We start from the raw sequence: 12,073 nt of genomic DNA on the forward strand, positions 1-12,073 counted from the left end.
CCAGTAACTGAGAGTGCAATAGGCTAATGCTTTTTCTGTGAGCTTGTACTTGAGTAAATATTTAGGCTTTTAAAGCTTTAAACAACAGCGGACATTGCATTGGGATGCTGTGCGGAGTCCTGGACTATGTTTACTCACAGATGGTCAATTGCTTATAGGGTCCTCTAGAGACTTTCCGGTCCTTGCAGGTTGCAGCGGTCTCTGGGTTCAGCAGTGAGTCGGCTTATCCTAGGACTGCATTCGCGAAGACTGGTGCTCGCACAGCTTCTGCAAACCCTGGTCAACCATGGCTGTTGGCCAACAGGTGCGAGGCAGCAGTATCTCAAGCTCTCCTGGATTGCTCTATTTCATTAAATCCAGATGCTTTTGGTTATTCTTTGGTTTTCTTTTGTAAGGCCTAGATTAGGTTATTACTGAAATCAGATGAGTAAGGCTTCAAAACAGGAGAAAAAAACATAATAAAAGGAAATATTGTCTAGCAGTAGAAAACCCAAAGGCCGAGGAAAGAGCACTTACTGTGAATAAATGGGTGTTAGTGCCTTCTGTTGATAGAGACAGCACTAAGCGGACAACCTGTCTCGCTGCAGCAGCCTCCAATTGCCCAGAAAGCAGTAATCTAAAACAAATATTTTCATCTCCTAAGCATGAAGATAACCACTTCCATCTCTCACAGTGGCTACATCCCTGAACACCACTGCCTCCGAGAGCTGTTAGCTGCTGTGCGGTGTGCTGGGGCTGCCACACAGAGGCTGCAGCTCGAGCATGGTTGAAGAGATGCACTGAGCATGCTGTGGTGCCATCTCCCACCTCAATGCTACCAGCTGGTTTTGCTATTAGTGTTGCCAGCGTGCACTAGGATGAAGCGTTCGATTTTTGCCCCCAGGAGATTTAACAGATGTATTGTGGGTAACAAGAAATTGTTAGTGTAAGGTCCTGCACTTGGGTGGGGGCAATCCCAAACACAGATACAGGCTGGATGGAGAATGGATTGAGAGCAGCCCTGAAGAGAAGGACTTAGGAGTGCTTGTGGATGAGCTCAACATGAGCTGGCAACGTGTGCTTGCAGCCCAGAAAGCCAACCGTATCCTGGGCTGTATCCAAAGAAGTGTGACCAACAGGTCAAGGGAGGAGATTCTTCCCCTCAACTCCACTCCTGTGAAACCTCACCTGGAGTACTGTGTTCAGTTCTGGAGCCCTCAGCGCAGGAAGGACATGGATCTATTAGAATGACACCAGGGGAGGCCACAAAAATTATCAGAGGGCTGAAGCACCTCCTGTACAAGGACAGGCTGAGAGATTTGGGCTTCTTCAGTGTAGAGGAGAGAAGACTCCAGGGAGGCCTTCTAGCAGCTTTCCAGTACTTAAAGGAGACCTATAGGAAATCTGGACAGGGGCTCTTTATCAGGGAGCATAGGGATAGGACAAGAGGCAGTGGTTTTAAGCGGAAAGAGGGGAGATTTAGATTAGATATTAGGAAGAATTTTTTTCCTCTCAGGGTGGTGAGGTACTGGCATGGGTTGCCCAGAGAAGTCGTGGATGCCCCATCCCTGGAGGTGTTCAAAGCCAGGTTGGATGGTGCAGTTTGATCCAGTGGGAGGTGTCCCTGCCCACGGCAGTGGGGTTGGAACTGGATGATCTTTAAGGTCCCTTCCAAGCCAAGCCATTCTATGACTCTGTGATTCTAAATCTAGACTGGCAACAGGCACAGGAGAGAAAGGAGAAGAGGAGGACATCACAGTCCCCACTGACTCACAGAGACCATGGGGCTCCTCTGCGTTGTGGGGCTGTTGGTTTCCATGTCCATCTGCCAACTGTGAAATGATTCAGTACTTACCTGTTTTACAGGATGGGCACTGATGGACTTGGAATCAAAAAGCAAAAGATTTGCAAAACATTGTTTGATCCTTCACTGAAAGCCCAATAAAGCAAGAAGAATACATAACACAGTGATACATTTCTAGGTGGTTTAAATCTTACAGTACCTTTTATTTATCTTAATCTGAAAACACAGCAAAGGGGAACAAACAAACAACTGACATAAAATCTTCATTTTTGATTACTGGAAGGAAACTCAGTTTCATCACACAAAAGTTCTGGTGTCGCAGAACATGAAAGGTTTCACTGATTTTGTAAATACACTCAGCAAGTGTGGCAATAATCATTGTGCTGTTGTAAGAGTAAGGCAATAGCATTGCTGAAGCCTTATGAGCCATGTTAAAGATTGCCAACAGATGTTACAAGATGCGATAAAAGATTTATTTTTTTCCTACATGAAGGAGGAGGAGGGCCTTTTGCCTTAAAATTATGTATTTGGAGAGAGAGGAATCACCCAGATCTCAAACAGCTTTCATTTTTCTACACAAAGGAGTGGGGAATTGCAGACCAAAGAGAGATTTTCGCATGCAATACCATTCGCTTAAATTAGCATCATTTCTTAAATCCACATTTTTTCCCAAGGCCAGACACTGCTTCTGCAGCTTGTCCAGTTGCTTTTTCTACCCCATCTTGTACTGTCTTGGAAGCCTTGTCAATAGCTGTAAGAGAAGGAAAAATATAAGCACAATGCTTGAAAAATGCAACATGGTTTAATATTATGATAGAAGGGGCAAGTGTCTCTCTTCTCTGAGATCTTGGCTCTGCTTTGGCAATTTTGCTGCCTCCCCATCTATCGTTAATGACTATGTAAGCCCTGCCTTCTCATCACATCGTAGAGCTATAGAGAATATCTGCTCTAAGGAAATACTACCAACGCATTTTGGATTTCATTAAACATTTTAGGCCCTGAAGTTGCTAATTCTCCCTTCATTTTAAGAAATTTAGTAAATTAAGTAGTAACTGAGCTTGGTTTTCAGTGTAATTTGTTCCAAATTATCAGAAACAAGACACCAGTGTTTTCCTGATGGCACCTTTCCAGCTGTGGGATCATTGTTGTTTGACCCTGGCTGCTGCCTCAGAAACTCTGGGGCTGGTGTGGACCTGGACCTGGGCAGATCCCTGCCCTCTTGGCTGGGAAAGCAAGGCGTATCACAGGGTTATTTAATCGTTAAGAAAGAAGAGCTGTTCCACACTGTTTGCATGAGTTTTCTATAAAGGAAGCCAAAATGGGTTGGAACTGGATGATCTTTAAGGCCCCTTCCAACCCAACGCAAACCAGTTTATGATTCTATGAAACTCTTAGTGTCTTGCATGGGACTTGGTGGTCTGGGGGTGGAGGAGTCATGTAGTGCATCTGCCGGTAAACGTATGGAGCTACTAAGGAACAGATCCTGATATCCTGTCCTTTTAGATTTATAATTGGCCAAAAATGTCACTGAAACCAAGGGATTTTGGATTGAGAGCACCTGTGGGGCAGAGGCGAATGAGCACAGCCCACTGATGGCTTGTGCTGAGCTGCTCCATCGCTTGCTTCTTGATTTTTACGTTATTTCTCCTACCTTTCTGACTTGCCTCTGTAAACTGGTTGACTGCATCCTGAGTAGCCTGTCCAAATGCATTTGCTGTAATGAAGGACAAAAAAAGAAATAATAATTTCCAGCCATTCACATTTATGCTTATAGGAATTCCCTGTCAACTGGCTTTTCTGCATGTCTGTGGAGGGTTTTGCCCCTCGTATGAGGCAGGTGGAGGCTGTGTGCTTTCCTTATCATAGAATCATAGAATCACCAGGTTGGAAAAGACCCATCGGATCATCGAGTCCAACCATTCCTATCAAACACTAAACCATGCCCCTCAGCGCCTCGTCCACCCATCCCTCAAACACCTCCAGGGAAGGTGACTCAACCACCTCCAGCCTGTTCCAGTGCCCAATGACCCTCTCTGTGAAGAATTTTTTCCTAATGTCCAGCCTGAACCTCCCCTGGTGGAGCTTGAGACACACTGTGTTGCCAGAACAGTTTGCTGTGGGATGAGTGTTCACATACGTTCAGCTGAGGAAATGGATGACAGATAAAATGATTAAATAAGGTGATTTGGAATGATGACTTTTAGCTGCAAGGTGCTTATTTTACACTACGCTTTATTTCACTTGGAGAAGCTTGGCTGTCTAGCATAAATTTTCTTTGTGGGCCATTTGGGAGTAGTGCCTTTTCCAAAAATTGAAGCTGATGCATTAAACAGAGCAGGAGAGATTTTTACAAATAAGATATAAATAGAAGAAGGGGAGCAGAAGCTAGAAACGTAACAGATCAACTGCAGAATATAAAGAAACCTAACAGATCAACTCCAGAATATAAAGCATTAAAAAAGTGAGATGCCATGTAAAATGTAAGATGTCTGATAGTTTATGAAAGAGCGAGAGCCATCCTACCACTTCTGTTAAAAGAAAAGGTGACCCCTCATTGGCCTGAATATATTCAGGGTATATAAACTACTATATAAACCATTTTGTTCTTCAGAAAGAGGTTCCATCACGTTTCTGTGTCTGCTACACATTCATTCCCAGGTCCCTATGAACTTTACCTCCAAAGAAATCAATGGTGTTCAAATATTTTAGCTATACAACAAAGTTTTTGCTGGATCTCATCAGGGCTGCATCCGATACAAATTACACCCTGCTAGAAATGAGCTGCGCACAAACACTGCGAGGAATATACTGTAAAATGTTTAGTGATTGATAGGGATGATTGGACTCGATGATCCAGTGGGTCCTTTCCAACCTAGTGATTCTATGATTCTAAAATGCTTGCATAAACTGCACACATATTGCAATTTTTCATTTAAACGAAAAGCTGTTATACTTTGCATTGAAAAGTTGGTTTCCAATGCACAGCGCCAATAATAATGCAGTGCTTCGTTCTCCAACACAGGCACAGCTATGGTAGAAATGAGTACACGGGGTTTTTTTAAAAACCCTGTAAAGCCTGATGATCACTTCTGGAGAAGAATACAACAGAAACATACTTGTACGACTCATTACAAACAGTTAATTGCAGTCAATATTAATTGCAGTTATTACCAGAAGGTCATAGAATCATAGAATAACCAGGTTGGAAGAGACCCACCGGATCATCGAGTCCAACCATTCCTATCAAACACTAAACCATATCCCTCAGCACCTCGTCCACCCATCCCTCAAACACCTCCAGGGAAGGTGACTCAACCCCCTCCCTGGGCAGCCTCTGCCAGTGCCCAATGACCCTCTCTGTGAAGAATTTTTTCCTAATGTCCAGCCTGAACCTCCCCTGGCAGAGCTTGAGACACACTGTGATGCCAGAACAGTTTGCTGTGGGATGAGTGTTGACATACGTTCAGCTGAGGAAATGGATGACAGATAAAATGATTAAATAATCATTTAATCATCCCTGGGCAGCCAGGGAGAGCATGAGAAAAGGCCACCTTGAGCAGTATCAATGCTGGATACACAAGTGTCATTACTACCAAAAAAAGGCTCCGGTGCTCCAAACCTATCAAATTTACAGATCTGTTTGGGGTGTGACAAAGGCTGGATGATGCTCAGCAGCCACTGAAGGACCTGAGACAGCTGCCCATGCTGAGCTGACAGCTGTGGCCAGCCTGGGACCTTCTCCAGGTGATGGCCAGCATTTGGCTCCAGGAACCAAAAGGAAAGGAAAAATTGTGTCCTGTCTGCACCAATGAAGATAGTGCAACTTCAGATGATGGTAAGTGAAAGCAGCAGCTAAGCCCAAACCCCAAACATACAGTGGTATTTGATCTTTCTTACCAGCATCTTTTGCTGCACCTTCAGCCTGTGCCTTCAGTCCCTGGAAGTTTTTAGCTGACATTGTGGCTGCTGACACCCGTTAACACTCCTCTGCTTCAATAAAACCAAGCGTCTGGCAATGTACAGCACATTGTGAGAGGTGTCCTGACCTGTCCTGGTTTTATACGCGTGCCAAGAGCCCTGCTGATGCTTTTGGGGGTGATTGATACAATGGGTGGAGCTTCAATGTGAGGGATGAGAGCTGAAAATATACACAGAAAAGCCGTTTATCTACCCTCCCCAGTGGAAGGGTGTGCCCAGGTAGAGATTTCTGCTTCGTTGCACTGTCTTTGTTTATAAGTTTGGGGTTTTTTTTTCAAAATCATGAAAAAACCTGTTCCACCAACATGAGCAGATTTAAAAAACATCAAACTGAGTTTTGTACAGAGTGCTGGAAAACTACTGAAGTGGCAGTACCTGGGCATGGCCAACTTTCATCCTTGCTGGGCCGGCTTCTTTCTCTTTCTTTTGTTCCCTCAGCTGAACCTCCTGAGAACAGAAACCAGCCCAAACTACATTCAGTTTTCCGCATTTTTAATCACAATCCCTTTTTCTTATCAGGTGGGATGCTGTTAGGTGGTGACAGTTATCATTTACATCTGTTTTTATGGGAAAATGCAAAACTGGTCATCTCTCCAGCTGTCTGCCCAAATCAGAATGCAAAGGCCGAGCATCACCGAGGGCTTTGTCTGGCTTGGGCAGGTAAAGCAGGTAACCAGCAACAGCTCTTACACTTCTCAGAGGAAGGGGAAAAAAGAAGCCAAATCAGCAAACTCACCTTTTACAAGTGCAGCTTTTTATTATGGGTTTTGTTAGTACAGAAATAATGTTTAAAATAACATCACTACATTAATAAGATTCTGGCTTTAACCTCTGGCTTTTCATAGGTTCCTACTAGATTTTAGTCTCTATGTTTTCTGCCACCAATCCCTGCTACAAAGAGACTTAGTACAAGTAAAGTGTTGGTGGAGTTGGGGGCCAAAGAGCTCCCTGGCTTTGTAGGGCTCAGATTCCTTATCACCATTTTCCAGTGCACAAAGCACCTCAGTTCAGATGTCCATACCCACATTCATCTTCTTGAGGAAAGCTATTTTTTTTTTGAGGAACACGCACAAGAACAAGATGCCGCAGATAAACTAGGGTGGGAAGTGACAATGCTCATAAGTTTAGCCCTTCATTAGTACCCAAGAGAGGACGAGCAGCAGAAAACAAGGTTCAGTGGGTTCCTCTGCCACTCCTATTCAGCCTGTCATTTCAGAGAGCTCTTTTCAGCTTTCTGCACAGCTGGCACCATACGCTTATTTTTTCAAACAGCAATTCTCTTTCCCCTTTGACAGGTCAATTAACACTTTAATTATATATTCTCATCAGGTATCTTTTTCAATTCCTTGCTGATTTCTTTCTCGGAATGCTTTTCTTATTTGGATTTGGGGAAAACTCAGATAAAAGACACTCAGTACTGTGGGGCTCTGGCATTTTTTGGACAAAACCACTAACACGAACATACTTATCTTTCCTGCTCAGAGCCGAGAACCTAGCAACAACGAAACCATAACAAACAGGCAGATTTCAGCCGTGCTCTTTAACCAGATTGCTGCTGCCTCGGTTAACTTTGTACAGTTTGTGAGAGCGAGGAAGAGCCCCTCCAGCCCCCACCAGGCACTTTGTCACCGCTTGAGAGACGATGTGTCGAGGCTCCAGCAGCAAATACCTTTCAGCTGCCCTCCCAGGTCCTTTCTGTTGCTGGACTCTGCTCAAGGGCCCTGCTGGTGCTGGCTGGGGAGGTCTGAAAGGGAAAGGAGGAGATTGGGAGAACATTTAAAACCAATGAGCACTTACACCGAGTATTAAACATCCATCACCTTATAGCAATATTTTAAAGACTCCTTAGCAGTTCAGGTAAATATTGATCTTCAATTCTGCTCTGACAGCCACCTGGATTATGCCAGCTCCAACTATTTTTCTTCCAAGTGGAAATCTTTGTTCAGCACTTTGCACTCATGAGTGATGTCTGATCTGTGCCACTGCTTGCTTTTCTTCCTGCTCAGAGCATTAAGTTGCGTGAATTAGTGAGTTAAAACCTGTACCTATGTCAGCATAGCAACAGGACTCCTCATCTAATGTAATCTTATCCTTATTATTAATATCATTATCCTGACTTCAAGCAAAATAAAAGCAAAGAAAGCAAATTACACTTGCCCAGAAAATTGATATGGTACGGTCATTACAATGAAGTACAGAGCAGAAAGAAAAAGGACCTTTGGTATAGTACATATTTTGCTCTTGTGCATCAAGTGGCTCGCAGAGTCAAAAATCCACATCAGAAAATTAATTAAATGTATTGCATCATCTTTATTCACTTTTTTAACAATATGTTTTTAAAGTTAAGATGAAGTGTTTTGGATTGATGTCAGATAGAAGAGATTAGAGTCCACACACATAAAAAGGATGATTGACCCAAGAAAAACAAGAACTTGAATTTCATCTGCTGAGAAATTTACAGCAAATTTATCTCTGAGTTTTCATTTTGTTCTGTTATGAATATTGAGAATACTAGTAGAGGTTTGAGTTACATTTGAATTGTGTAAAATTTCTCAAAAGAATGCAACCTTCCCTCAGCCTCCTCGGAGAATAATATCACAACAGAAATTGTTGAAAGCTTTTCCTGAGACAGACTATTTAATTAGGAGTAAAAGCAAAATAGTAAGTTCTTTCTAATTACACATCAATGAACTAAGCTAAATAATTATATGATTAAAAATTAATTCCAGTCCTGGTCCAAGCTATAGGTCATCCGACTTACATTTCACTGTGTGTACATCCCAACACCAGGTGTAAGTATGTGCACAGGCATTCCTGGTCGGCTTCCATGGATCTCTTACAAGTGTTGTGAGAAGTGTCTGAGCTCATGATGAGCTGGATGGCTGGACAGCAGCCACCTGGGCACTGCGGAGCAGTCACTTGGGCAGTGGCCTTTCCCACAACTTCAGCTGGAGTTCAAAACAATTGTCACTTCCCAGAGCCACCAGTGGATATGTTTTCATGGAATTCAGCTTTCAAATGTGCAGTCTTCTGAAATGCCGTGTCTCCAGACTAGTAGGACTTAAGCTATACTGCACATCTGGGTGAAAAAGTCAGCTTTTTCAAGAATAGTTTCATGTGAGTCTCAGTCTTTGCTTTGACTCTTGTATGCTTTTCCATAGTCCATCATCACATCAGAGAACACCTAACCAGCACTTGATGGACACGGCCAGCAAGTATTGTGGGATTTTACTATTACCAGTTCTCAGCTCTGTTGTCTCATGACAAGAAAACATGGGGGTGGGCCAGGATATTATAAAGAATTTTGAAAGCTAAATGCCAAAACACTACAGCCCGTGACCTCCTCGTCTCTCAATTTCTCCACAGCGTTGATCCAAGGTTCCAGCCCTGAAGTATATCTACAGTTTAAACTCCTGCTCCTCCCACGCATTTACCTCTTTTCTAATGGGTTTCCAGGCCTTTGATTGCATGTGTCCTAAGGTCAACGCAAACTGCCTCTGTGTGGAAAGTTAGTTTGGACTTTTGCTCCATTCTTGGTATCTGCTGAGGCTGCAAAGAGCTATCCTGGTTAATTCCAGCTGGGGTAGGTAACATGGTGTGCAAGCAGAGCTACGTGCCAGGGTGCCCCTGAGATCTCAGGCCATTTCAAAAGTTACTCCTCCAGGCAATGCTGGGGCACATCCCTGACACTGCTTGGGCACAACAGAGACATGGGAAGCGTCGCCATCTCCATCAGGGAACTTGTCTTACTGTTGCATTGCTGTGCCTGGTTCCTTGGGCTTTTTATCCATATTCTTCTCCTTCTCAGTCCATTAGACAACCAGTTACTTGTGTCTGGGGGGAAAGAAACTCAAACTTGAGTCTTGGACTGCTAGGAGGCCTCTACGATGCACAGCCCTGGAGATAATTGGCAACTCCAGATGTGCAGCCCAACTAGCTGTGAGTTAAATACAAAGCACAGCAGGGAAATTAGCAATAGTTCTGGTTTCCTTTCACACCTCGTCTGTGGCAACTTTGAGCACCCTCTCACATATCAGTAACAGAATCCTTCTCTTTTTATTACCTGATGAAGGCGAGAAGTAATTGATCAGAGATAGAGCTTATGTTTTACACATGAAAATGGGCAAAACAAGTTAATTAAATGGGAAGTGTTGACATTTATTTAGGTTTTCTTCAATTATAATTCTACCATGGTTGAGTTTTATAGGTAGGTATGGTTTCCACCTGCAAGGTAGATGCGATGATTTGTCAGGGCTGAAGAGTTTTAAATAGATCATTCCTGAAGTTAACAAAGTGTGCAGCGTTCAACATCTGCAGCTGCTAAGAGCCTGATATTGGTGTGGAAGGGATATGATGTTTACATCAAGAAATATAATTCTTTTAAGTAATAGAATTGATTGACCATAAAAAGATATAATTGTCATAACTCATACATTAGTCATTTGAAATATCAAACTAAAGCTGTTCTAATTAAGATAAATTAGCCCTTCCGTTCAAGTATTCAAATATATTTCTGGGAGGAAAGTATGTCTAACTCACTCTTTTTTACACAGGTGACAGCCTTCTCCAGAAATCGTTAGTTAGCTCTGCTTCAAAGCATGAAATCAAAATAAGGCCAGTACATATGGATTTCTTTACCTCCTCATTTCTAAATCTTCAGCCAATGCGTAGGTGAAGCATCCAGTTTCTGCTGCCTTGTGGAGCACCGAGGACTAAAATGATGCTTAAATGGAATCACAGAATCATAGAAATGTTTAAGTAGGAAGGGACCTTAAAGATCATCTGCTTCCAACCACCTTGCCATGGGCAGGGAGACCGCCCACTGGGTGTTTGACCCATCCAACCTGACCTTGAACACCACCAGGGATGGGGAATCCGTGACTTCTCTGGGCAAGCTGTTACAATGTCTCCCCACCCTTGCAGTAAAAAATGTCTTCCTAATGTCCAATCTAACTCTCCCCTCTTTTGGCTTAAAACCGTTCCCCCTTGTCCTATCCCTGCACTCCCTGATACAGAGCCCCTCCCAGCTCTCCTGTAGGCAATACTGGAATTGTTGTGGCATCACATGATATCCTGCAGCTTCAATATAGGCAAAGATAAAAAAAAATGTCTTGTCCTTCAATTAGAAGGGAAAAAGAAGAAAAAGGATTGACTACTGCCTTAAAATCTGGCACCGGGCTAGGGAAAGAAATAGCTGGAGTCCTATCCCAGGAGTGCCTAGAAAAGCTGAGGACATGAGCTGGGATGTAAAACGAGGGTAAGGTCAACAGGAGGGCTTTGTATATTTTTCTGGACATGCAGAGAGGAAGGAATGCCTTGGCTCTACCCTTCTGTGCCGTCCACCCACCTGTGGCTCGGGGAGAGGAAAGGTGGAGAAGAAGAGTTACTGAGGCTGCTTCGCTCCCACGCTGGGATCCATGCGAAAAGAAAAGAACAGTGCCAAACCTTGACAGAAGAACACTATGGGCTAACAGAGCTGTGCAAAGTGATGCAGGCAGGGTGTTGTGTGATATTTAGAAAGCTCAGGTTTAATCTGTATTTTTTCTGATACGCTAGTAACTGTATGGAGTGTCTTCATGTGGTTTGGGAGGGTTTCATTACATTTACAAACGACGTACGTGACAACAGAGAAAAAGGTGTCCAAGAAATGAAAATGTGTGATTGTATCTATTTTACGGACAGCAGCACTAAAAAATAGCCCTTCAGTTTTTAATCAAGTGCTCATTGAGTTCAGTTTTAGGACACGCATTATGCCGACATGAAAACAGGACTTCCAAGATTAAGTGGAATTTGAAGTGGTGTATTATTACCTGATTTGCATTTAAATTAGTTGAATGCACATATAGATAGTCTGGAGACAGCCACTGCTTTCTCTTCTGCATTCCAGACAAACATCTTCAAAAAAATCAGGCCCTGCATGCCCTTTAGACCATGGCTAAACCAATATTAGTGGGAGCTCTCAAAGGCTATGAACTGTAGCAGAACAAATCACTTAATAAAGCTTAACTGCAGTTTTACATAGTAAGTAAGTTTCGCTGTTACAAGGGGAAAAAAATAAACGTCTTCCTGCATTTTCTGGTTATTTGTGTGACAAAGATGAGGCAACCTTTGGCAGCAGCTCATGGAATCACAGAGGTCGGAGAGTGAGCACCTGGAGTCATTTCCCTGGGGGTGGATGCTGGCCCTGCTGCGCCTGGCACCAAGTACTGTCTGGTCACAGTGGGATTAAATTAACAGCTTCTACAAGAGGTATCACACATACAAGGCCTGCTCAAATAAACCACAGGGTGAGATGTGTAAAAGAAGCTCTTG

The 12,073-nt window shown here is 43.3% G+C and overlaps 1 protein-coding gene across 1 annotated transcript; it reads right to left on the minus strand.

Moving 5' to 3' along the window:
- Positions 1 to 215: 215 nt before the first annotated feature.
- LOC138723949 (adipogenesis regulatory factor-like) lies at positions 216 to 6,319 on the minus strand. The gene is made up of 5 exons (XM_069863510.1): positions 6,137 to 6,319; positions 5,681 to 5,921; positions 3,435 to 3,497; positions 1,754 to 2,534; positions 216 to 342 (listed from the first exon to the last, which is right to left on the minus strand). The coding sequence occupies exons 2-4, from the start codon at positions 5,739 to 5,741 to the stop codon at positions 2,428 to 2,430; spliced, it is 231 nt and encodes a 76-aa protein (XP_069719611.1). The 5' UTR covers positions 5,742 to 5,921; positions 6,137 to 6,319; the 3' UTR covers positions 216 to 342; positions 1,754 to 2,427.
- Between the last annotated feature and the right edge of the window lie 5,754 nt (positions 6,320 to 12,073).

The sequence above is a fragment of the Phaenicophaeus curvirostris genome, chromosome 9 (assembly GCF_032191515.1).
Source record: "Phaenicophaeus curvirostris isolate KB17595 chromosome 9, BPBGC_Pcur_1.0, whole genome shotgun sequence".
NCBI classification, from domain to species: Eukaryota; Metazoa; Chordata; class Aves; order Cuculiformes; family Cuculidae; genus Phaenicophaeus; species Phaenicophaeus curvirostris.

Excerpts from the sequence above, each read along its gene's own strand:
- LOC138723949 (XM_069863510.1), bottom strand. The coding sequence starts at position 5,741 with ATGTCAGCTAAAAACTTCCAGGGACTGAAGGCACAGGCTGAAGGTGCA. Across the intron at positions 3,498-5,680 it reads AGGTGCAGCAAAAGATGCTG|CAAATGCATTTGGACAGGCT; the intron begins GTAAGAAAGATC and ends CCTTCATTACAG. Across the intron at positions 2,535-3,434 it reads TACAGAGGCAAGTCAGAAAG|CTATTGACAAGGCTTCCAAG; the intron begins GTAGGAGAAATA and ends CTTCTCTTACAG.